The 27,756-nt window shown below is 35.3% G+C and overlaps 2 protein-coding genes across 3 annotated transcripts; one reads left to right on the top strand and one right to left on the bottom strand.

Annotated features, from left to right (window-relative positions):
- The first annotated feature begins 1,040 nt into the window (after positions 1–1,040).
- On the top strand, positions 1,041–3,373 carry LOC133529693 (uncharacterized). Its single transcript, XM_061867472.1, has 3 exons — positions 1,041–1,149; positions 2,482–2,532; positions 2,814–3,373. The coding sequence occupies exons 1-3, from the start codon at positions 1,084–1,086 to the stop codon at positions 3,294–3,296; spliced, it is 600 nt and encodes a 199-aa protein (XP_061723456.1). The 5' UTR covers positions 1,041–1,083; the 3' UTR covers positions 3,297–3,373.
- Positions 3,374–4,007: 634 nt separating this feature from the next.
- On the bottom strand, positions 4,008–27,343 carry LOC133529692 (uncharacterized). Of its 2 annotated transcripts, none has more exons than XM_061867470.1 (8): positions 27,029–27,343; positions 17,964–18,130; positions 17,267–17,433; positions 16,148–16,291; positions 10,922–11,055; positions 9,955–10,098; positions 9,163–9,302; positions 4,008–4,674 (listed from the first exon to the last, which is right to left on the bottom strand). In XM_061867470.1, exons 2-8 carry the CDS (start codon positions 18,111–18,113, stop codon positions 4,528–4,530), a joined length of 1,026 nt encoding a protein of 341 aa, XP_061723454.1. In that variant the 5' UTR covers positions 18,114–18,130; positions 27,029–27,343; the 3' UTR covers positions 4,008–4,527. The 2 variants fall into 2 exon arrangements, with proteins under 2 accessions (XP_061723454.1, XP_061723455.1); XM_061867471.1 differs by lacking the exon at positions 27,029–27,343 and adding an exon at positions 21,928–22,184.
- Positions 27,344–27,756: the final 413 nt, after the last annotated feature.

Raw genomic sequence — 27,756 nt, 5'->3', positions numbered from 1 at the left:
TGTGGTGCTACTCTACCACACTAGTGCGATATTTAACACATTACGTAACTATGTCGAAAATTTAAAGGGCCATATGTACTGTAAAACGTTATAGCATACAAGTGTGAATAGGTAATTCGCAACTCGTGTCGATAGTAAGGGTCCGGGCACACTTAGCGTCTTCCGAGCGTCGTCGTCTAGTAAACGCCCGCGCAGCACCGACGCAATGCTCACGTTGCGGTGCCGCAACGCCAGTGGCGTCTTTCGAACGTCAGCGTCTCGTTAACGCCCGCGCAGCGTCGACGCTGCGTCCGCGCAGCGCCGCCTCGACGTTAGGTGGTGACTGTCAGATGCGTGGTGACGTTGTGCGAGCGCTGACAAGACCCTGACGTTCGACAAACGCCATTGACGCCGCGTCGACGCTGCGCGGGCGTTAACGAGACTCTGACGTTCGATGGCCCCGCAATGTGAACGTTGCGTCGGCGCTGCGCGCAAAAGACGCTAAGTGTCCCCGGACTTTTTGGCACCGAGTTTGCATTAATATATATTTCTCTAATGTAACAATATATGTTAGTTTATCTAGCTTAAACTTTTTATGTAAGCAAGCAATATTCCTCTACGATACCAATAGAGAAAGATTTTTTATTAATAACTTATTTTCGGTTTCAATCAGGCTTCAGCCCCTGGGGAAATTTCCCTTTTGTACTTAGTTAACATATATGTACTGATTTCAATTTATAAGTTATTCATGTATCTATGAAGAAAGAAAGCGACTAAACTCAAAATATAAAAAAAATCTTCCGTAGGCAAACACCAAAAATACTGAGTTTAGCCTCTTGTGTATGATTAGCATCCTGATCAATTGATAGCAAAATAGGTGCCATTTTTTGTTAATTTAATTGTAGATTTATAACAAAACATGCATCTAATTTCTTTTCATCGATATCGATGGGTAAAAATTTCCCCAGTAAATATCCCTCTATAAAATCCTCAAAGCAACAAAGCTGAACAATGGTGTTGATGTTGCGCAAAGCAAAAACCAAACATAGTTAATAAAAAGGCATGTTGCCGCAAGTCAACATCAATGTACGTTAGTGTGTTAACATGTACTACCCGTTGTTTGGGATCACATTGATTTGTTACGTTTCTGCGGAACTTAATCGTGTGCAGGTATGACTTGTCGAAAATCTATCGATTAGTTGGCACTAACCCTATTTATTAATAAAACTTAGCACACTTCTATTTAGTTCCTTTTATAACACAATGTCTAACTTATAGATATATAAACGATTACTAACTGCTTTGTTATATTTCACAGACGTTTAGAAAACGCCTTAAAATTTTATTTCGGGCACCTATCTTGCAATTTATATCTACATATTTATTAGTTATCAGGAATCTTAATAACCAAATCATAGTAGTCAGTGATAAACGATCAAATATATACATACCTACATAGGTATATGTATTCTACATAGGTGTTAATATATGTATGTTTATTTGTATTAAGTATATTTGTAAGTTTATAAATATATAGTTTATATTCATATATAGTCTCGGTTACAAATTCATTTACTTGAAAAGACACTGCACCTACTTAATCTTTCTGGTTTATCTCATTGGTTGACTGGTAGAGAATGCCTTAAGGCATTAAGTCCGCCATTAGTAATTTCATGTATTGTGCAATAAAGATTAAATAACAAAAGATGTACTCTAGAATGATAATGTTTATCTTCACACTAAGTTCGATAAATTATGCTCAAAATGGAACAAGATAATATATGTATAACGACTAATGTGACTAATAAGATATGAAAACAAGTACGTTTTAAATTTTAAAACAGGTTAAATTATAGTGGTATACATCTCGTTCATTGTTCTTAAGTGAACGTTACATGAATTATTTAATTTTTAATTTTCAAGAAAAACTTTTGAAACTTGCTGTTGTGGTGAAAATATGCAAATTTATATTACGAAGTTTTAATAAAAATGCACTTTACGTTAAAACGTTCTATGAAACTTGGTAAAATATGCATTTTAATTCTGCCAGTACGTGCTTATTTTACATATTGTTCAACTTAACCGTTGCCTTGTTAAACAAAAAAAAAATTAAAATATTCTACATCTATAGATATACCACATTTTAGATTAAAAGAAGTAATAATGAAAACTGCATAACGAAATTAATAGTTTAAAACAAATATAAACGTGCACAATATCGAATCGTTTAATGTAATATTATAAGATCTTACTCTGTATAATCGGATTTCTGCTTAGATGAAACAGTGCATGCAATATAGTGACATGCATCTTTCTATAATGTTATGCTTCTATTAAAATGTAAAGTGTTTTGACTGCATAGAAAAATATCCTGTGATCGAGGATAGCACTTAAACTAAGGTATTCACTATATATATTCTGGTACACCTCCTCAGCAAGTCAGCACTTGACGCGGTACGAAAAATATAGGCACCTACTCAAAAAAAGGTTTTTTTTTTTCAGATTCCTCCAAAATTTTTACAGAATGTTCTCTCAAAGTCAAAAAATGGCATGGTAAGTTTATAAATGTCGTTTAAAATTGTGTTTATAAATAATTAATGATAATAAGTAGTAATCATATGGCAATGATTATTTAGGTACATCTGGAAACGATCCCAAAGAAAAAAAAAATTACAAGTGATATTTTTCTTGCTACCCAAACATTGTAATTGTACCCAATCTGTACCTACTGTATACATAATTAAATATTTAAAACATAAAGATAAATATTTAATACATAATATGTAAGATAGATAAAGAGGAATATAATTGATAATTTTCTGTTTTAATTGCAGATGCCAGACAAAGAGAGTGATACATATTTCGACAAACCAGATAACAAAATGCTTATACCCGTGACCCCAGAAGAGATACAGGCAACGAAAAAACTGCTTAAGAAGCATCCAAAATCTACGATACAGAAGATCATAGCGAGGAATAAAAAGTACAAGAAGTTAATGTCCTATCGTCTAACCACAAAACCAACACTTCCACCAGCTAGTGATGACGTAGAAGAATTTGATGAAAGAGACGATGATCCCACCACCCAAGCGGCACTCAAGTTCGGCAAGAAAGCCAAAAAGTGGAACAACAAGATACCCAAATACCACAGCCAGATCCAAAAAATGCCGAACAGGATATCACCGAAAGCTAAAAGAGCGAAAAGACACACAGACAGAGATAACACGATCATATTTCAAGATTTCGACGAGTTCGAGTTTTTAGATAATAAAAAAGATTATGATATCGTTAAGACTCATTTCAAAAAATATTGGTGATAATTTTAATTTAATGTTGTAGAATAAGCGAGCAAAGTAAGTTAAAGTGCGGATGTGAAATAAAACATTTGAATTTGTTTTTAAAATTTATTTACAAAACAATAAATATTTAATAATTAAAACTACGTAAGAGTATAAAAATGGACATAACTTAATAGTACATAGCACTTAACATTTTAGCTGATAATCATCAGCGTGTTTTAAAATGTTTTTGGAAAATCGTAAATTATGATACAAGTGAGTGAACCACAGTTTTATTTTCAGAATATACTCTCGATCTTTAATTCTTTTCTCTTGTTGCCATGTTACACCAAATGTAAAAAAATTAACTCAATTGTATCATAATATCACGAATGTACCCAAACACAAAAATAAAAATGTATGTATTTCCTACATTCATAGGAAATTTATTTAAATTGTAGGTACCTGTTTTCTTGATCCTTATGATGCTAGTCTTTTTATTTAATATTTGATATTTGTAAAGAAGAACGACATTGCGATGGTATTTAAATTGAATTTAGAGACAAATTCGTAAAAAAAGTATTTTCTAAACAGGTTTAATAAGGTCTTAATTCTGATGAAACCCAACAGGTTTTGGATGTAATTTTTATTCCATGCGATGGCACAATTCAGAAATAAGGGTCAAATATTACCTAAAATCTATCTTTTTCTAGGACACTATCTGCTTAGATGGACCGAGAAAGCTATCTGTTGTTTTCCTTCTTAACAAAAATATAGCAGGATAATTCCAGTCAAGTCTGAAGGACCTTAGTTATTATATAAAGGCTAAGATGGTCGCCTCTTTAACGTCTGTCACCATGCTTGTCACGTTCTAATAAGTATGTAAGTGTGACAGTGACGTTTCACATGATAGGCGATAACAACCTATCAGGCCAATTCAAGTTTTAGTTATTAAATCTCATTCCAATATGAAACTGATCTGATACTGATCTATCAGTGTCAAAAGTAACGTATTTGGATGCGAGTTTTAGTTATAGATCACATTCCAATATGATACTGATCTGTCAATGTCAAAATTGATGTTTTGGTTGAAAGTTGACATAATGTGCAATTCAGCAGGTCCTCTAAAGAAGATTGGAAACATCTCATACCGAAATGATGTCAGATCTATCTTAGATCAGTAGCACATATTATTGGAATACTTGGAATTGGCCTATTTGTCATCCGCGCAGGTGCTCAATCTCTTGTGTTAGTATCACTGTTATCAGTCTTATGCTTGTTCAGCCTTGATGTCTTCTCCCCCCTTTTTGTTCCTGTACTCCCATCCGTTGTAGGCGAGGCTCTGGGCGTGGGACTCGTGGTCTCTGAACGCGACGCCACCGGATCCGTAGCCGCCTCCGCCGTATTTGTGTCCGGTCTGTAATGAAGTCAAATATTACAAGGGAAATTCAATTTAATTCATCTTCCTCCTCGCGTTGTCCCGGTGTATTGCCAAGGCTCATGGGGTCCGCTTGGCAACTTATCCCGAGAATTGGCGTAGGCACCGGTTTTACGAAAGCGACTGCCAACCAGTGTTGTCCGAACGTTAATTAGAAGAGACTATTAACCATTACAAATTGAACTGTAAACCGTAATGGACGGTTACAATTTACGGTTCAATTTGTAATGGTAAATGGTCAATTCTAATTAACGTTCGGTCAACACTGCTGCCATCTGACCTTTCAACCCAGAGGGTAAACTAGGCCGTATTGGGATTGGTCCGGTTTCCTCACGATGATTTCCTTCACCGAAAAGCGACTGGTAAATATCAAATGGTATTTCATATATAAGTTCCGAAAAACTCATTGGTACGAGCCGGGGTTTGAACCCGCAACCTCCGGATTGCAACTCGCACACTCTTACCGCTCTAGGCCACCAGCGCTTGAAAATCAATTATTTCAAAAAAAAAATTGCATTATATATAGTCCTCCTCATCGATTTTGCACAAAACAGGTGGTATACACAATTGTCATTATCATTTTTTATTTTACACCATTTTGGTTTGGATTAGATTTACTGTTTGTTTGTTTACTGTAAACGTGGTTTACACCGTAGTATAACAAGAAAATTTGCTGACATTCATTATTTATTAGGTATTTCTTATTATCATCCGAGTTTCTTTCCTTTAGTTACAAAGTTGTTCCGCTAACATATTTTATGTCAAATATAAAAGGTATAATCGTGTTTTTAGGGTTCCGTAGTCAACTAGGAACCCTTATAGTTTCGCCATGTCCGTCTGTCTGTCTGTCTGTCTGTCCGAGGCTTTTCTCCGTGGTCGTTAGTGCTAGAAATCTGAAATTAGGCATGGATATATACACAAATAAAGCCGACAAAGTCGTACAATAAAATCTAAAAATTTAATTTTTTTGACGGTACCTCCCCTACACGTTAAGTGGGGGTGAATTTTTTTGTTTTTGCTTCAACGTTGGAAAGGTCTTTCAAAACGAATAGGGGTTTTCAACAAACATTTTTTGATAAAGTGAATATATTTGGAGACAATCACTCCGAAAGAAAAAAATAATGTGTCCCAAAATCATCATCATAGTGTCATAGGTCCAAAAAATATGAAAAAAATCGTGAAAGTAGAGCTTAAGAAAGACATTAAATGAAAACTATAGCGGACATGATCAGTTTAGCTGTTTTTGAGTTATCGCAATAAGTTTCCCCTTCGTAGTAAAAAGACACTTTAATTAGGTACTGATTATGCAAATTTGCCTATTTGTTTAACTCGCGTGAAAGGTACCGTTTCATCCCTTGGTTAACAATTTACTATACTTTAAGCTCCAGTTTAGCTTATTGTGACGGAAGAGTAACTACGGAACCCTACACTGAGCGTGGCCCGACATGATCTTGGCCGGTTTTTAGTTTATTTACATTTTATTCCGATGCCCATTCAAAATACATCAACTAATAAAAAACCTTAACAGCATAAAGCGTCATTCATATTGTTGAACAATGAAGCTTAAATTTTGCACTTTAATACAATGTTCACAATTCGCCAATAAAAATATATAAATACCTAATAAGGCTGGTTCTAACATTTTGTCGTATTACAAATATGCTTAAAAATATATCCCACGCTATATACTTATACAGTGTGTAAATCCAATACGGGAAAATATTTAGAAATACAATGAAATTAACCATACAAAATAATTCGGCCCGCAATGTAAAGCAACACACAAAAAAGTTACTAGATACGAGCTATTTAAAGTTACTGTCAACGCTTGTTGTACCTCGTAATGTCATGTCATGTTATGTCACGTAATGTTTGCAGTACATTGTTGCACGGTAAATTTTCAAAAAATAATTACGGGGTAGTAATTAAGTGTTACTTTTAAAATAACTTCTTAGTTAATGATTACTCGGAAAAATTCTACTTATATGTTTTAAATTGTTGCGCGTATTGGATTTACATATCATATAAGCATATTTTTTTTATTATATTTAATTGTTAAAACTTTTAGAGCAAAAATCCGGTCCCACTAAAGAGCTATTTAGTAAGTACCCATATATATAGTTATTTATATAGATGTTAACAAAAAGCGGCCAAGTGCGAGTCGGACTCGCCCATGAAGGGTTCCTTTATGACGTATTAAAAAAAACTACTTAAACTACTAGATCTCGTTCAACATTTTACCACTTTGGACACACATTTTACCACTTTGGTAGTGTCTCTCGCGCAAACTATTCACTTTAGAAAAAAATTATATTAGGAACCTAAATATCATTTTTGAAGACCTATCCATAGATACCCCACACGTATGGGTTTGACGAAAAAAAATTTTTTTTTAATTTTATGACGTATTAAAAAAAACTACTCACTAGATCTCGTTCAAAACAATTTTCGTTAGAAGTTTGCATCGTAATGTATATCATATATTTTTTTTAGATTTTTCATTCTGTTATTTTAGAAGTTACAGGGGGGGACACACTTTTTTTTACTTTGGGAGGTTCTCTCGCGCAAACTATTCAGTTTAGAAAAAAATGATATTAGAAACCTTAATATCATTTTTGAAGACCTATCCATAGATACCCCACATGTATGGGTATGTTGAAAAAAAAATTTTTTTTTTTAATTTCATGACGTATTAAAAAAAAACTACTTACTAGATCTCGTTCAAACCAATTTTCGGTGGAAGTTTACATGGCAATGTATATCATATATTTTTTTTAGATTTTTCATTCTGTTATTTTAGAAGTTACGGGGGGGGGGGACACACACTTTTTTTTACTTTGGGAGGTTCTCTCGCGCAAACTATTCAGTTTAGAAAAAAATGATATTAGAAACCTTAATATCATTTTTGAAGACCTATCCATAGATACCCCACATGTATGGGTATGTTGAAAAAAAAAAATTTTTTTAATTTCATGACGTATTAAAAAAAAAACTACTTACTAGATCTCGTTCAAACCAATTTTCGGTGGAAGTTTACATGGCAATGTATATCATATATTTTTTTTAGATTTTTCATTCTGTTATTTTAGAAGTTACGGGGGGGGGGGGGGGGACACACATTTTACCACTTTGGAAGTGTCTCTCGCGCAAACTATTCATTTTAGAAAAAAATGATATTAGAAACCTCAATATCATTTTTGAAGACCTATCCATAGATACCCCACACGTATGGGTTTGATGAAAAAAGATTTTTTGAGTTTTAGTTCTAAGTATGGGGAACCCCCAAAATTTATTGTTTTTTTTCTATTTTTGTGTGAAAATCTTAATGCGGTTCATAGAATACATCCACTTACTAAGTTTGAACAGTACAGCTCTTATAGTTTCGGAAAAAAGTGGCTGTGACAGAATCGGACAGACAGACGGACATGACGAATCTATAAGGGTTCCGTTTTTTGCCATTTGGCTACGGAACCCTAAAAATGACATTCGGCAGTCCGGTAAGAATACGGTTATCGTTAATTGCGCAACGTTTAATTTCATTGCAGAGATGGCTAAGTCGGATTCCGAACCCATTTACGAAACAACTTCCTTATTAAGAATAAATCTTCTATTTTATTATGCTGATTCATAATCATTTGCCTCCGTAGGGAGAGTTTAGGTATATTTCCTAATTGTAATTCTATTTACAGAGAAAGAGTTTTTTTCTTACGAATTGGCTTCCTTTTAAGAAGGCTTTAATAGCTGCAGATTTATTCAATCAACTTAGAAAAAAGGATGACTCATGCTACAACGGTTCGGGCCCGGGCCCGACACGTCAGTTTTTTTATAAAAATCATCGCTCTTGATCACCGATCACCTGTTATAGAAAAAGGAGTGTAGAAAAAGAAGTCATCCTTTTGTGCAGTAATAATGTTTTTTCTGTGCTTACTTTTCAATATTTGAGCGTCTTTTTAAATGCAATTTTCATTAATTTTGTATTTTTTCTTAATTTTTTTGTTTATTCTACTCAGAATCAAGAGCTCTTTCGTTAGCTCGAGCTCGAAATAACACAAAAATGGCAAAAGAAGTTAATTAAAAAGGTGGCAAAAAAAGTTACATAAAAAAGTGGTAAAAAAGAAACACACCTTTACCACGGTCATTGCGGTACTGGGCCGAAATACCTAATACAAAGTTAATTTTGTAAATTATTGTGCTTTATTTTTCTTTTTGGCTAAACCACTTCACTTCACACCGTACTTTATTTGACGTTCCTAAAGGCATTGTCATATGCATTGAAAAATAAAATATTCTTTATGTTTACTTAAGAATACTAAAGCAGTTGTTAGGTTTACTGCCTAACACGGAAATAACCACTTATATAAAAAGTCGTTAGAACCATCTTTAAGGTTCAACGGATTATCGACTGTATTTCTAACTATAATAGATTATAATTTAAATAGTCAGTCATGTTGACTTTGTAAAACTTACCGGGTACTCATAGTGATCGTAACTGCCTTCCCTGTACGGTCCCACGCCTATACCAGCGGGTGAATACTGAGGTCCTGTGTAGTGGCCGCTGGAGAAAGGAGAGCTGTTGGGCTTGCAGAACTTGAAGTAGCCGATTACGCCTGGAATTCGTCAGAATACCTCTTAATTTTTTGATGAATCTTTGTAAAGATATTTTAAATAACAATCGTTAGTTAGGCACCTAATTATGTGGAGAAAAAATAGTAAAAATATTTTCATGTCTGGCTTTGACAAAATAATAAAAAAATCTGCTTATATACGTCCCACTGCTGGGCACAGGCCTCCTCTCTTACGCGAGTGGGTTTGGGCTATAGTCCCCACGCTGGCCAAATGCGGATTGGGGACTTCACATCCACCTTTGAATTTATTCGTAGGTCTGCAGGTTTCCCCACTATGTTCCCCTTTATCAAAAAGTAAGACAAGATATAATAATTAAAATCTAAATATTACAGTATTTCATCACTTTTCGAGACCCGTTGTTCTCACGCACAATTACAACCGTCAGTTTAATTAACCGTCAGGTTGATACTTCAGAACTGATGGCGGAGTCTTTATATACAACTCCTCGTCTCTCTGTACTCTCTCCAAGTACTTTAGAATCGAGTGTCAGAAAAATACTTAACAGTCTTTTAACCGCCTCGGAAATTACAGTAGCGTCCTTAAAAATTTGACACAATAGATTCTGATTCTCGCCGTCGTATGATGACGAGTTTTTTCAGCTCTTGGAGGTCTGGTATCACAAAAAAGAATTACCTGGAATGATCAGGGCCATGAACCCAAGGAATTTTTTGAAGCTGGCAAGCCCCAGGATGAGCGGCAGGAACAACAGCAGCTTCAGCTTGAACAGCTTTAGGATCAGCAGCATGGGGATGATGAGCTTCTTCAGCTTATGGCGACCTGGTAACGAAAAATTCGTAAATGTGACATTTTCTGACAAAATAAACTCAGACACAATATGATCGTAGTGCAGCAGACTAACCCAGACGAAATGAAAACAACAACAACGAGATCAAATGAAGCCGATTGATTTTGTAATATAATGTCTTGCTTTAAATAGGCAAAATTGTATCAAAACATTTACCAACGATCTAATCTAAATGGATTTCTGCGGAACAATAATGGGACATACTTATAAAATACATTTTTCTGTTCTCCATGCGGCAAGCATCCACTTTCCGCTCGCAGTGCTAAACGAAATTGCCGTTTTCCGCCTCCGTCGAACAAACAAAACGTGTACCAGTAAATATTTAAGAAAGCCTTTTCAGATTGCATATGATTTACATTTTTTACTTTACTGCCCTATGTAATATACGATTATTTTATACTTGTAATTAAATTCATAATGGGAGCATTGAATGAAACTCTTACAGCTTTGATATAGATACGAAAAGCTTTTTTGCGAAATTGTAACTATTTAACTGAGTAGATGGTTCATTAAATCATCATTATTATAACTAAAGAGCTCTGCTGGAGCTCGGTGGAGTAATCGCCAATCCTTTCTTTCATGGGCTATTCTTTTGATTACATCATACGATGCATTCTTTTTCACTTAGCTGAGATATGTAATTCTAAGCTTTCCTCTGTTTCTCAGCATCTCAATCCTGCCTTCCAGAATGTTTAAGAAAATGCTGTTGTACTGTATCAGGTGTCCTAACATTTTGCCTCTCTTAAATATAGTAGATAGTTACTTGTTTGTAAAATTTATAGATTGTCTACTCACGGAAAGGCGGTGCCTTCTTATCTTCAATAACGTCGACTTCATCTGCGATCTCGTCCAGGAATCGTGGTGCGATGATACCATTGGAGGTGACGTCATCATCGAGGTTCATTTCCAGGGCAGTAGACCTCAGGAACCTGTGGTCAGAATAAACTGATTAGATAACCGTTAACGCTCCGCACCAAAGAGCATATAATCACTACGTTCTCCGCACCATGTATTGAATAAAAAAATTAGAGTGGCATCCTTAGTGCAGAGGACAGCCCAAACAGCTTACTAATCACCATTGTAGATAAATATCAGTGTCGCTTGAAGGAGCTCCGGAACCAATGAAGATGAATGAAATGAATGTAATAAAATTGCTGACAAGGATTTATCTAACTAAGGATTGTTAACTATAATGACTATCGGCTCAATTCAAACTTCAAGATACATCAAACATTTGCTAAATATGCGATATGGATTAGATATGTCAGTGTCAATAGTGCCGTTTCTTCAAACAAAAACGTCAATTTTGAAACTGACATATCCAATCTATGTCGTATCTTTAGGAAGTTGTTGACGTATCTTAAAGTTCGAATAGTCAGTATCCGTTGGATATTTGAATTGTACCAACATTAGCTCTAAGTAAATTTTTTGACTAACAACGATGGACACGCTTCTGAAATAAATTATCTCTTTTACAGATCTCATATCTATAAAATTTTGAGTGAAATTTCCTCTTAAGGCTGCTCTAAAAAGATAAGTATTGAAGTTTATGGCTATCAAATTGCTCAATTTGATCCGATTGAAGTATTCAGTTAAAAGTTGAAACGATTGTTCCGTTACTTTATTATGCAATTAATCTTTGCACTCCCCTTTATTATTATTATTATTAGGGTGTTGTGGGCCTTTGAGTGACACGTCGACCAAGCAGTGATTTTTTGTGACGGCCCTTTAAAGTTCATTACTAATGCCCGTTGCATCCAGGACCAGATTCTTTGGGCGGGCTGTATAGCTCTGTACCTCATAGGGTTGTAATACGTGCTGCCCTAAGTAGGTACTTCTTGAGTAGGCACTCCCCTTTAACTATCGCTATGAGACTGACTATATGAGTAAAGATATTAATTTCCGAACTAAGATATATTTGGACCTTAGGTGCTGAACACATTTATTGTCTAAGCAGAGGCCAAATAGACAAGAATCTTCCAGGAATTTTTATAGATGAATTTTTAGACGAAAAAATGAAATTGCTTCTTAGAAATATAATCAGTCAAAAATCTACTTCAGCCGTGCCTAAGTGTTACGTTGGTAACCTTTTAGATTATGATTAATGGATGATTTTTATTTTATTTCTGCTCCAGCACTTCAATCTGTCAATTAAATAAGTGACATTGACATCTACGTCAACTTCATTTATTTTGAGTGATGGCACTCAAATTCATTTATTTAATTTTTACTTAATTAGGACCAGTAATAAATTACAAACTAATAGCTAACAAGTTACATTATGTATTTATATATAAAACTTGAAGATACATTGAGAAAACATCAGCCATCACACTCGGAGCAAAATTTATTAATTAAAATTTAGGTACATATGCATTAGGTATATTTTACCACATACTAGAATAAGTGTATATGTTTTTTTTTACACCAAATAAAATATTTCTATTTCTATCATAAGAGATTATAAGATTATTAAGTCGTTTGCTCTGAAACTTACAATAGGATAAGATGCCTGTAATTAGCTTATGTAGTTAAAAAAAATACAGCGTATTTAAGCGTTTCATACAAAACTTGTTTTTGCACAATTTCGCTTGTTTTATAAGCTGGAGCTATATAATCTAATTAATAGACATAGATATACGTCATTTCATTATATATGTGCAAAGTTTCATTACAAATTACAATCCAACACGTAGTTTTCAAATGAGAATTAACCTCCGTATTTGTATGAATTTCTCGTAATATGTGAACAAGAAAATGTATACAAATGAATTTCGTCCATTCATAATGATAATAATAAAATACTTTATTGCACACTACATAATAAAAGGTACAGAGAATTCATTGGAGTCTAACAGTGTAGGTAACAACAGGCGGACTTATCGCTAAACAACGATCTCGTCCAGACAACCTTCAGATAGCATAACGGCGAACACAGTTAAGCCATCCATCCATCCATTCCATTTCATTCCATTCCCATCCATTTTTTTTTATAAAAATCATTAGTCCAAACATTGTCCATTTTATTGCATTTTAAATGGGAGCTCAAGTGTACATAAATATACATGTATTTAAATCATTTGTTGGAATATCAGAGGGAATCGGAAATTGAAATAAACGAACGAGTGCTCAATATATTCAGATAGAGTTGCCACTTCTATCAAACTAAGTTAAAGAATGGATCACGTAAAGATAGTATATAGTGTTGTGTTCCTACCGGTTCCCAGAGCTCAACGAGGGGAGGACGGGTTGTTAGGGTCGGCAACGCGCATGTAACTCCTCTGGAGTTGCAGGCGTACATAAGCTATGGAGACTGCTTACCATCAGGCGGGCCATATGCTTGTTTGCCACCGACGTAGTATAAAAAGATAAGATAATGATTTATTTGCATTACAAAGATATTTGAATAATCAGACTCATTTTGTGTGTTACGCACTTTTTATTACAGTTGATGATGTCTTGGCTTATTTACTGATTTTTCCCAAAGTATGTTGTGGATTATTGTTGAATTATGGCTTCTATTCTATACGCCTTTACATGGCTTGTGAATCCAAACCTAGTTATTGATGATGGTACACTTAAAGTGATTTTGTTAAGAGTTATTGGAAACCGTTTTCTCTTGAAACGGAATTTCATACAAAAGGCTAAGTTAGTTTTTGTTATGTTATTTTTCTTCCCTTTTTTATTGTATTATTTGGTTTTAATAAAAAGTAACTCTAATTTTAAGTACACGTAGTAATAATTTTGCTAACCCCGATGCACTTTTATGTCTATATAAACGATTTTTTATTTATTTATTTAAAACGTACCATTACTACTACTACTATAAAGTTAGTTAGAGAGGCTTAAGATGTAATATAATAACTGCAAATAAATTATTTTAGCAACTTACGGCCCTTTTCGAAGAATGAGATACGATAACGATAAGTTCTGGTTTAGATAAGTTCTGATTTAGATATCGTTTGTATATCGTATAATTGACAGAATCAGCTCGATTCGGGCAACCAATGTCACTTTGGCTTTAAAAATATCGTAGATATTTCTTATTGGTATCACAGCGGAAACGAGACATACGTCAATTTTGACACTTTAAGTGCAAAACGTTCTTGTTTAATTTATTTCATGTCATAATTATTTTAAATCAATTATTCCAAAAGCTGCTACCTTAAGGATAAAACTGTCAAAACGTCAATATGTTAAACGGTACCCCCATCACTTCTCTATTGGCACAGCCCTGAAAATCCGGATATCCGCTTAGCATCTAAATTAAACGTTCGCGGCTTCTGCCAAGTGATGTTGGTGCCGTCAGAGCGTCACAGGTGTACTAAAGCAGTATTCCAGTATTTTTAATAATATAATAATGAATAAATATTATAGGACATTATTACACAAATTGACCAAGTCCCACAGTAAGCTCATTAAGGCTTGTGTTGAGGGTACTTAGACAACCAGTGTTGGCCGAACATTAATTAGACCTGATCATTAACCATTACAAATTGAACCGTAAATCGTAATGGACGGTTACAGTTTACGGTTCAATTTGTAATGGTAAATGGTTAATTTTAATTAACATTCGGCCAACACCGTAGACAACGATATATATAATATATAAATACATAGAAAACACCCAAGACTCAGGGACAAATATCAGAGCTCATCGCACGAATAAATGCCTTTACCAGGTTTTGAACCCAGGACCCTCGGCTTCATAGGCAGGGTCACACCCACTAGGCCAGACAGGTCGTCATTTTTTACCTAGGGAGTTTAAGTTTCCCACGCTGTCGACTTTATTTATTAAATAATTATTCTTAGATTCTATTTTTGCTGTTTAAAAATTGTAATACATAAGTAGAGTTTAAATAGAGACACATGATTCCACAGTCAAACTCATTCATAACTGCCATATATGGCTTTGTATGTACTAGAGGGTTAAAGCCAGCCAGCCACTACGGTCAGTTTTCATTCTCAGTTATGGGTCGGTTGCACCAAACAGTCTGTCACCGTTAAAAGTAATACCTAGTAAATTGATAAGGCCATCAAAAAGTAATGCATAAATTATTTATTAATTGTATCAGTGTTTCAACTTAGTCCAGTTACTGCTTTGCGTATATGCTATTGCGTATCGCATCAGCATGTGAGTTGGCAAGATACATGAATTATTGATCGTCGCATTACCAGTATCGCATGCTGTTTGATTGTGTTTGAAATTCAAAGAGAACTATTGACAATGACGTTTGTGACATGTAGAGTTCCTGTCACATTAGGGAGATTGTTTGAAAATGTAGTTTGAATATCTTGGGGCCATGGGGGCCAAGTGCGCGTCGGCTTTTTAAAGATTTGTCGGCGCGCCTAATAGAGGCCTCGGGCGACCAGAGGGCTGGCCACTATTTCGCACAGCGTATAAGTATCGCCATACAGCGGGGAAATACGGCCAGCCTTCTAGGCACCTTGCCCATTGACGGCGATTTGGGCCAAATTTTTTATCTTTAGTTTAAGTTGTTAGTAAGTTTTATTATGTATGTTTATTTCTTTGTTTTTGGATATTAAAATAAGTTTAGTTTGAATTGGATCACGTCATTCACTTCTGATGTTTGTTATTCGTTTGTAATTTGAAAAGGCCCCCATGGTCAGTATTACCTGTTGTCCCTCTGCAGGATAATGGTTTCACGTTTCGTGTTGTAACTCATAACTTCACGCTGTCACTTTTAAATCTTAGAATGTAAGACTATTGGTCTTACATACTCAAAAATACGTCAGCTTTTTTTTCGTATGGTGTGTAAATATTTTACAAAATATCATTCCTGTTACGTAAAATCAATTTTCTTTGTTATTAACAGTGTCTTAAAAGTTAATTTCCCTCCTCCCGAACTTGACCGAGACATCCCAGTCGGAGTCCTTACTACGCGGCTGGGAGCTCAGTTGCAGAGGTTCTCTGGCCAGGGCTCGGGATTGGGACTCCACCTTCTCCAGAACAGCGTTTTTAGATGGTGTCTGTACCTTAACCACCAAACTGGGACTCACCTTTCAATTTTCCTCATCCCGAACTTGACCAAGGCGTCCCAGTCGGAGTCCTCACTGCGCGGCTGGGAGCTCAGTTGCGGAGGTTCCCTAGCCAGGGCTCTTGCTTGGGACTCCACCTTCACCAGAACAGCGTTTTCTGATAGCCTGTGATAATTTTGATTAGTTAGTATTTATTATCATCAAACGATTAAGTAAACATACAAAAATTACTTATAAGACTAAATAAACCTAAGAATACGTAAAATTAAATACAATATAATCCCCTTCCATATTTAGTCCAACATACAACGCGTAAATATATAAAAGAGTTCCTCTGAATTTACCTACGACATAATCTTTTGATATTTATATGCCACTGTTTGATCAAGAAGAACATTGTAAGATGACTGGACCCTGTAAGACCTATTTTCTAATCTTACTTGGAAAGTTAGATGACAGTCGGGTTAAAAACTTTTTAAGTATGAGGTTATGTGACTTTCCTGTAGACATTCTTAAAAGCAGTATGCCTTGTATAAGTAAATGTATAAGCCTTAATAAAATTTACCCAAATTGTCCATAAGAAAGACGCCAGTTTTCTCGAACTTTTTTAACCCAGTCGTTTTAGTAAAAATCGGTGCTTACTCGAATTCTTACCATAAAGTTGCTAAAAACTAACTCCAGATTAAGGCATATATGATTAAAATTAAAATCGATACCGTGTCTACCTATACGGTAGCCATTTTGTATCTTGGAGTTTTAATTCCTGGTAAACAGGCTCGGCAGCACTGGTGAAGAGTGACCACAGTCGTCACGTCCCTTAGCCATGAGGATACGACAAGGAGAAGAAGCAGGCTTATCGAAGAAATCATCCTTGCGTAGGGCTTGTGCCTTGAAGCAGTCACTTAAGTCCCAAAATTGTTACGGTAGCCATTTTGGATCTTGTAGTTTTACTTACTGGTAAGCAGGTTTGTCGAAGAAATCAGCAAAGGGGCTTAGAGCTTGTACATTAAAGCAGTCACCAAAGTCTCTCCTGCGTTTCCTGCTGGATATACGGGTCCTGGTCTTCGGCGTTACCTAGCCGGTCTAAGAACTCCCACCCTTACTGGCCCATCTTTAGAGTTGAACATTAATGTTACTTACTGATAAGCTGGTTTATCGAAGAAATCATCAAAGGAACGTAGGGCTTGTGCCTTAAAGCAATCACCAAGGTCTCCGTTGACGCACTGCTGCGTCGCCTGCTGGATGTACGGGTCCTGGTCTTCGCCAAAGCCTAGCCAGTCCAAGAACCCTCGGCCTTGGGCTTCAGGCTGTAAATAAATGTTTTAGTCAGGTTAGAGACAGAATGCTCTGGTGATCTAGTGCTTAGATGGGCGAAATTCACCTTGTTAAAATAATGGACGAAGGTACCTAACGCACACAATAAAATAAAACATTGCATATTCTGTTTAGAAAATGGAGCAATATTTCTCTTTGTGCTTGTTTTTAGTTGTAAACAGATCTCGACGTAATTGTGAACATGATATATTTTGATTATACTTCAAACGTTTTCGGTAGATATGAACTTTAGACAATTTATCAAGTTTACTGCTGAATGTCCAAAAAATTTTAAATAGAAAACGTCCTCAACATTTACTTTGCCCAACATGACGAATATTGTCTTGCTCGCTTGAAAAAAAAACAATGATCTACTCTCAAACCCTTGTATGTATGATATATCTATTTCATAATATTTCATGGATTATTCGGATTTAGAAATGGAAATCTGATTTATAAGATGTATTTGATCTGTTTTACATATTTTCTAACCAGAACTTTTAGATTAGTATCAATATCTTACCGATCTCCCTTGACCTCCATGAAAGTGTAATGATCTCCCCTCCTCCCTTTCCTCCTTGGGTGGCTGATCGGGCAGCCTAAACCCCCCATCTGCTTGCGATCGCCACGCAAGAGTGGCTAACACCACCACTGTCCACCAGCTTGAATGCATTTTAGGAAACTGTCTATCTGGAAGTAAACAGAAACAGGTTTACATTATTAAATAAGGATACTTTTGCGTAATATTTTTGCGTCATAAATAATAATCTTGCATTTGTTTTCATTTTGTAATAAAATATCACGAAGAACCTAAATTTTGCAGCAACTAGAGTCAGACCAAGATAAATTGCCAGCGATTTTGTCAGGTGTTATTTTAAACGTCGAACTTCCGTGAAATAATTAAGTTTTTCTTAACACTTACACACACTGGGCTATCAAAATCACTGCCAACTTAGCTTGGTTTAACTAAATTTAATTTTAAAGCATGGTTATTTGACGTTTCCTTTTCCAAATTTTTGCAAGAACGCATTGGTCTCCGAATGTTTGAAAAAACCATTGAATTTTCAGAAATGGCACCAATCTCTATGATGCTTTTTTATATTATGAGTAAAGTAGATACTGATTTTAGATAAAAAAAGAATCAAATAAAACATTTCACCGTCTGCTGATATATGATTTTCGGTGGTAGACGTCGGGATAAAGTATCTACGATTTTTTTCGGAAAATCGAAAGTTTTCCCTAAGACCATAGTCCATACGGTTCTGTGTTGTTTTCGAACCATACCTCAAGGTTACCTCAGGGATGGCCAGGGGGCGCCATAAGCCCTCAGGAAATTGTATATATGTAATTGGAAAAATTCGACCCTTGTCGCCGTGACCCAGGTAGCCAAGAGGCTTTGGCACCTGCCACGATAGCAGAGGATGCTGGTTCGATTCCAAATCTTGAAGACCTTGCGCACGGTTTTCTTCGTATATGACATTTATTTCGGTTTATAATTTATAAAGTAGTGTTTCTACTCTAAATAGCACAAAATAATATATGAAAAAGAACCTTTATTTTTATCTCAATAAAAATAAATAGACAGATCTTCGAATGTTAGAAACATTTCTACATGCCTTCAAGAAAAGAGCGTACTCCCATCTTAAACGCCGGCAACGCACTTACAACCCCTCTGGTGTTGCAGGTGTCCATGGGCGGCGGTAATCGCTTACCATCAGGTGATCCGTCTGCTCGTTTGCCTCCTCTACCGTAAAAAAAAAAACAAAAATGCTACAGGTATTTACAAATTTTTACCATGTCACGTCGTCCTAAATTAGGAACATTTATGTCAAGCAAATACATACTTACCACCCAAATTGTGTGTGCGTGTGACATTTGACCTGTCTCTTATTTACGGAATACGATGATATTCCCTGATACTTGTCAACACAAGATATCGTTAGGACGCCCTTGGCAAATATAGGCTCAAATGAATTTATTCGCGTAGAAATAGGTTTATTTGCTATGTTGTATATGAAATTGGACCAAATAATCTCACCTTCAGGTGACATTCTAGAAAAATGACAGGTACCCGACGCTATTTTTTTTTTACATTTTCTGATAAATCCAAGAAGCCGATATTTGGTATGAAACAATTGTTAATTTAGCTTTAAATGCAACGGTATACAGTGTGTAAATCAATACGGGTGAATATTTAAACGGTGGTTAGCATAGTATCTAAGAAGTATGTTCAGGTTGCTTAGAAATACAATGAAAATATTAACCATACAAAATAATTCGGCCCGTAATGTAAATCAACACAATTTACGAAATACGAGTTATTTAACTGTCAACGCATGTTGGCAATTACTATAAAAAGCTCGTATCTCGTAATGTCATGTCCAGTGTTGGCCGAACGTTAATTAGAATTTACCATATTGAACATTAACCATTACAAATTAAACCATAACGTACGGTTACAGTTTACGGTTCAATTTGTAATGGTAAATTTCAATATGGTCAATTCTAATTAACGTTCGGCCAACAATGGTCATGTCATGTCATGTCTTGTAAAGTTTGCAGTACATACATTGCTGATCGGCAAATTTTCGAAAATTAATAATAATTAAGTGTGACTTGAAAAAACTTCTTAATTAATGATTACCCGGATAAAATCTATATCTGGTTTAATTTATCATCCGTATTGGATTTACACACACTGTATAATACAGATTTCTGCAGGTTAAAGCAGGTAGCTGCCATATGTGCCAACAAGTACCCGGCTAAGTAGACCTTTTATGGTGGAATGCCCCTTTAACTCTTATTTATCTCTAACTGATTTAGATGAAATTTTATTTTAAATGGAAACCGTTTAAATTGTTTTTTTTTTTTTTTTTTTTTTTTTTATTGGGAAAAGGTAAGCATTGACCAATACTTAAACAACGTTGTATACAATACTTTTTCTACGACTGGCGACTTATAAATAAAATACATAATTAATTTATTAAGCGCGGGGTTCCTCAAAATGAACAACATTGTCTACGGTGAACTTTGTTTTAATTGACATTGACATTAAATTGACATGACATTGACATTAAAGAAATAGTTTGTAAGTTGGCAGCAATGCACTTATTTCGAAAACTGTATTAATTTTGATTTTGATAGGTTGGTAGCCATTAATTGCAATATCGTTTAATAGCGATTTTAAAGCCCAAGTGCTGTCATAAGGAATAGACAATATAGACTTTTTTATGTATGTTCTTATATTCGTAGTCATGAATGTATAAATGACAGACACTCGTAACAGTAGAGGAGTAGAAAAATAAAATAAAAACGAGAACAAGTTATTTTTGTTTGAAGAAACATCACTTTTGACACTGACATATCCGGTCCATATCGTATCTAGACCTAATATTTGGCGTATCTTAAAGTTCGAATCGGACCGTACTCTTCTGCTTTTACTTTTCTATGACTTAATGCTTTCAGAAAAGGAAAATTATAGCCCTTGTTATTCACCTTACAGAAAACCGCAGCCAAATAACACTAGACCCAACTCATAGTGTTGTGTTCCTACCGGTGAGTAAGGTTACCAGAGCTCAACGAGGGTACGGAGTGTTAGGGTCGCCAACGCGCATTTAACACTTCTGGAGTTGCAGGCGTACATAGGCTACGTAGACTGCTTACCATTGGGCGGGCCGTATGTTTGTTTGCCACCGACGTAATATAAAAAAAATGTTACCACTTAACTCAGACGATCTTATGAACGCGGTTTTCTAAAAGGTAGATTTTTATGAACTAATTATGGATATACAACCTCATTGCAATTGTAATTATGTAATTAGGTACATAGGTACCTACAGATAGGTCTGTAGATAGCTACAGAATGGGAAATGGTATCGTATGTACACGAATGTATGTACAGGAAAGTGATTTATTTCTTTAAAGAGGAAACGGAATACGACAATGTTGCTTGCACGATACCTATACATACATATAGGTAAGTAAATTGTATCACGAACTAACATTCTAACCTATTCCTATAACTTTACAAGCCTCAATTAGTTCATTTATTTTTTATCCCTTTCTAACGAATACATAAGTCCAAATGACAGATTAGGAAAAAAAAGCTAGCGCGTTTATGTATAACGCCATAACTGCTTGAAGTTGTTTATTTTACTTTTTAGGTTGGCGATAATATAACTGCTGGCTGTTATATTATTAACTAGGTATTTAACTAGAATTTTACTTGCGAGGCGTTTTATTATAGGCCTAAGTACAGATTACAGTCTAAACTCGATATAGCGACACTCAAGGTTTTTTGACGCTATAGAGAGTTTTCGTTATATAAAGAGAAATTAATATTAAAGTAAAGCAACTATAAACAACAAATATCGACATTACAGGGAGTGAATCGTTATATCGAGTGATGTTAAATGGTGACTATAATACCTGCTAGTTTTAAATCTTTATACGTCCTAATTTGTATACAGATCATTTTACTTAGGTACATCATGATAAATCCTTCAACAAATCACATTCTTTGATAATCTGATAACAAAAGTGCTTCACACTGCAAAACTTTCACGTGTCTAGCTTAAACTATGTCTAAAAATTTAGACACACAAACACTTTAAACTTCAACTTTAAATACTTGTCACCACAGTCCAAAATCGCTCACGTAAAGATTTCGAGAATCCACGGAACACGTTCAAAGTTATCTTCGTTTGCGTACAAAATGAACTTCAAAACTCAGTCCGTCTACAGCTGAATATGTAATGCAATCTATTCTGGCTTTTATTACATGCAAATATAGTTGAAATTGCGTGTTACTCAAGTCGAGCAGCCGACTAAGTTTAAAAGACTTATTTAAATGGGACTGGTAAAGGAATACGATCTTCTTTACTAAGTAGGTTGCTGTCACGGCTTGTATGGCCAATGAGGGGACCGCTACACATAGCTAACGGGAAAATTTGAACATCGAAAGTAGAGCGAGACTGCAATATACAAAACTACAAGCAAAAAGAACTGTAATTCAATGATTAACGGTTGAAATTAAATTGTGCGCTTTGGTTTTCGAATGCGCCGGAGTCTATGCTTTGACGTTACTGGCGTCACGTATTACAGTGAACTTGTTTCTGTAGCAATTGAATTGAGACTTTATTTATATTGCAATAAAGTTGTATTTATGGTGGAGATGCTGGGAGTGAATGACTTAAGCCTACCGTAGACAAGGAGAGCAAAAAAATGGCGCGAAACCATTCAACCGTTAACATTGTCATGAATAGTTACGAGATTAATTGAAGTGCATTTCTTTTGTAAAAAGTCATAAGGAAGACATTTTTGTTATAACTTTCGTTATTATGTACAATTCTACATACGCGTCTTTTTAGTACCCTAAATTAATCTAAAAAAAATTCTTAGCGTGTTAATTCTTAACAATGTCTGTAATAATGTCAAAGGTAGGTACATAGTTAAACATTGAAACGGGACTTAATCGCTTATAGGCACAGTTATCTACTTTTTGAATGAACCTAAATTCATTTTTAATACCATAATTTGACAGTTTTCTGTAGTCATTGATGCCACATACTTTCACCAAGAAGTGTTCTTTGCTTGAGCTGTCATTTATACAAGTCAGCATCAGCCCTTGTTTCACCACACTGACAATTGCTGACCTTGACAATTCACCGCCCATTTCTAGTCAAACAAGTAATCATTGACGCTATATATCGTCTTTTACCGACCCAGAACCGTACATGAAATTGTCAATCTCGGGTAGCAATTTGTCACATTGGTGAAATAGCCGACCGATCTTTATTACCAGTATATTATATGAATACCTATACTGTATATTCATTAATTGAAATAAAATCTATACCAAGTTTTCTTCTTCTATAATACCTATTTTCACTTAAACCGAATAAAATAACATAATCACGTTCAATTCTAACGGCTTCATAATCCACCGAGGAATTCGATACAGCCAAGCTTTCTAACTACGAAATTCTACCCTATTTTGTAGAGCATAAAGTGTATTTTAAAAGTGATTTGAAAATAAATTGTTTGGCGAATGGGCCTTAAATTTTGTTGAGCAAAAATGAATAATTTGGCCCCATTTTGAGCGTCAATGTCCAAGCGTGTTTTGAATCCTTAATTAGTGAGAAAACAAAGCGATCTTTGATATTGTGGATATGGTATTATTTAGGTCTGATAGTTTAACGACGGACGAAGTTGCGGACAGAGGATATTATCGTATATATAATGTACGGCATTCAACTAATTAAGTAAGTAACTAGAGCTTTAAAAATGACCCCACGGTAATTACGCCGCTAACGACTCATCTCACCTGTACCTACAACGGTCAATACTCGTATTGTATTACCGTGCAAGAGGTTTGAAATATAGAACTTTATTATCAGCTAACCAAAATTTTTATTGGCCAATCACCACTGGAAGTTGTGTATTCGGTAATATATTTATTTATTTATTTATTTATTTAAACTTTATTGCACAATATAACAAATAAAGTACAAATGGCGAACTTAATGCCTAAAGGCATTCTCTACCAGTCAACCATCAGGCTAAACAGAAACAGTAGTACGTGCAGGCATTAAACAAAAAAAAAACAGAATAAGTAACTTAAAACAAGCAAAATAGCGATAAATAATATATACTAACGGTTATAAACTTACATAAATATACTATAAATAAATATACATACATATATATTAATTTATGTACCCAGTGCAAAAAATACTATGACTACGAAGGACAATTAACCAGAGAGCTTGTCGAAAAAGTGCTTGCGCAACATACGCTTAAACGAGAGCTTGGTTTGAGCCTTTCTGATGTTGAGTGGGAGATCATTCCAAAGCCGGATCGCCTGAACGGTAAAGGAGTTAGAGACAAAACCAGAACTATGACAAGGAACAGTAAGCTTGAGACTACGGGACTCGCGAAGGGTGCAACCTGTTCGGGCAGTTATAAAATGAAATTTGGATCTGAGATAGTCGGGTGCTGTTGGATCGAATAAAACAGAGTATAGTGTGCACAAAATTCGCAACGATCTACGTTCACGAACAGGGAGCCAGTTAAGCCGACGGCGATATGCAGATATGTGGTCATATTTACGGAGTCCGAAAATAAATCTGATGCTATTATTAAGAAGCCGATCTAGTTTGTTCAGAGAAACTTGTGTGATATTCGTGTAACATACATCAGCATAATCTACAATAGGTAATACAAGAGCCTGAACAAGGAGCACCTTAGTGCCAATCGGAAGGAAGTGCTTAAGCCGGTATAGGGCTCTAAGTGTGTTAGTGACCCTGCGACATACGTCCGACACCTGCGGTTCCCACGTCAGGCCGCTGTCAAGAATCAACCCCAGGTTCCTCACCTGTGATGCCAGTGGTACAGGAGTATCCTCGAACACAACAGGAGGCAAGTGAGCAATGTCGGCCATGGAGAGTAAGCGGGGACTTCCTAGAACAATAGCCTGGCATTTGGACGGATTCACGGAAATGCCGAAACAACGGGACCAAGCAGAAATGCGATTCAAGTCCTCGTTGATTTTCGCTATAGCAAAATCCAGATCGTTAATACTACTATGGGCGTACAATTGCAAGTCATCGGCGTAAAGATGGTAAGAGCATGCAATGTGAGACGCAATCAAATTAATAAAAATGGAAAAAAGAAGTGGAGATAGTATTCCGCCCTGCGGAACACCAGACGTGAGGTCACACCAGTCAGAAAATGCATAACTGTCAACGCGAACCATCTGACGTCGATCTTGAAGATATGAGGCGAACCATTCAGCCGTTGATGACGCAATATTCAAGTGATTCAACACAGCCAACAAGAGATCGTGATTAACTGCATTAAATGCGTTTGAAAAGTCAATCAAGACCAAAACCGTCAGCTGCGTTGACTCCATAGCTAACCTCACATCTTCAACGATCTTAAGCAATGCCGTGGTAGTGCTGTGGCCAGGACGAAAACCTGATTGAAATGGAGTGAGGACATGGTTGGAGTAGATATGAGCAGATAGTTGTTTGTGTACAATAGCTTCCAAGACCTTAGACAAAAAAGGGAGAATAGAGATGGGACGAAAATCTTTTAGTGTACTGGGGTTAGAAACTTTTGGTAAGGGAATAATATGTGCTTTACGCCACAACGACGGAAAAACCCCAGTTGACAGTGAGAAGTTTATAACATGGGTTATAATTGGGAGAATATAATATTCAAAGCTGCGGGCGCAGTATAGTTAAAGAGAAGGGATAACTTTCAGTGATAGGTACGTATTTCATAAGCGTCAGTCATATGGATTAAATTTCGAAGTCTAAAATATACTGAGAGCTTAATCTATATGTATATATTGATAGCACTAAATTAAGTTAACCATATCAAAGCACAGAGTTAATAAAATAAAATAAAGTTGATCTAGTCTCAAGTACCTACGTAATGTATTTTTGTTTAATGTTCTTGATAATATATAAGCTTATTTTATTCACTTTACTAATGTGAAAGACGTACAGCTGCCGAGTCAGAGGAATCAAAATTTATAATTTTTTTAGTAATGACATAAAACAGTGCAATAATTGAAATTTATTCACAAAAGCCTGAAATGTTATTTACTAAACAGACCTTATTACCTTTCAGGATTATTTCGAGAAATTGTATGACTAATAATAATATTTTATTTAAATTTGTATAATAATAATTTACTTAGGCTAAATGTATTACTTAGTGTAAATTTTGCATGCCAAGTGTGGCAAAACATGCAGCTGTGCATTCATGTAACCCATCTACTGACATGACAAATTGTACCATCTGTGTATTGTTCTAGCAAAATAATTGATTCTGATTCTGATTCTGAGTAATTTGTATGTTACTAAGCCTACCTACTTACCTATTTTAGCTTTAGCACTAAGCAGACATAATATTTAAATTTTCAAGCATGTACCTAACATAATACGTAAAAAAATATATATGTTATTATTTATCTACCATGTATATATAAAGGTACAGATACAGACTCATCCGTTTAGTTGTTAATATGCGTCAATGCACTTCGTTACATAATGAGCTTTTGTGACATAACAAAATTAACAATGCCACATCCATTATGTAACGCTCATACGTTCGTGGTCTTGACCTAAAATAATACGGACCAAGTCAGGATACTTTCTCCTAACAGGTACTTTTAGCTGTTTAACTGTTTTACATACATTGAAACAGTAATAATTAGGTCAAAATTGCAAAATAAAATGCATTAATAGCTTATTAGTAAAATTTGTGTTGATTGTTGTTTTGTGGTAAGAAAAAAGGCAGTAAAATATTGGTATTTATGCGATATATTGTTAATATTTATTATTATAAGATGTTAACTAAGAAATTTTATTTATAAAAAAGAAAAAAAGGAAAGTTTTATTTATGAAGATGAAAAAGCTACCAGTTGTGCTATTTTTTATGTTTATAGTACCTAATTATGCATTACTTTTTATTTACACTTGTTTTAAGCACTTGATTAAAAATGTTGACACCTAATTTAATAACAAACAAAAAAGTTCTCAAAACACATTATTAATTATGTCACTTTCACACACTTACCTAAAAACAGTAAAATATAGTCCACGTTCGATGCACTGTAGTATGCAAGCCGGAGTGAGCAGCCTAGCCTCAAACAACCTTATATAATAACAACATAACAATTGCACAAACCTCTTGGATCCGTATTGTATCAACCCAACCCTGACAATATGCACAAGCGAAATCGAACTCTATAACAATATATATATAGAGTAGAATTCAGTTCGCCGTAATTTAACTTGAACTAAAACCTGGTGCGCGGTTTTGGTCAATGTTATGTAATAAGTGATTTTATGCCTTGTTCAGTTTTAATAAAGTCAGTTTTTGAATGTAGTGGATGGGGGTGAATCAACTTTTTTTGTTTTGTTATCCTGTCCCGTTGTCCAAGGGACAACAGTGGCACAGTTTGTTTGAAGAGACGTTGTATGCGTTCTATTAACATGCTTAGTAGGGGGCCCATTATGGACATTGGTTATAACGACCACAAAAACGCAAGTTTAATTCATTTAAGTACCATAAAATCAGTATTTCAATGAACTTTTGTCCCCTGGACAACTAATCGTAACCATGGCAACGAGTGACGCTAAAAAGTTGATTCTCCCATAGGTATCGTAGGACCTTCGAGTTTGAATGAAGTAGCGCAACGCAGTTTGGGATATCCCAGTGAACAACTTGCGTGTTCGATGATAAGGTATGGAGGCGGCTTTTTCAATATTTTTTAGACAATTAGTTAATCTTCTGCAAACGTT

The sequence above is a fragment of the Cydia pomonella genome, chromosome 21 (assembly GCF_033807575.1).
Source record: "Cydia pomonella isolate Wapato2018A chromosome 21, ilCydPomo1, whole genome shotgun sequence".
NCBI lineage: Eukaryota > Metazoa > Arthropoda > Insecta > Lepidoptera > Tortricidae > Cydia > Cydia pomonella.
The sequence above is the reverse complement of the archived record's forward strand: the minus strand, read 5'-3'. Positions and strand labels throughout refer to the sequence as shown.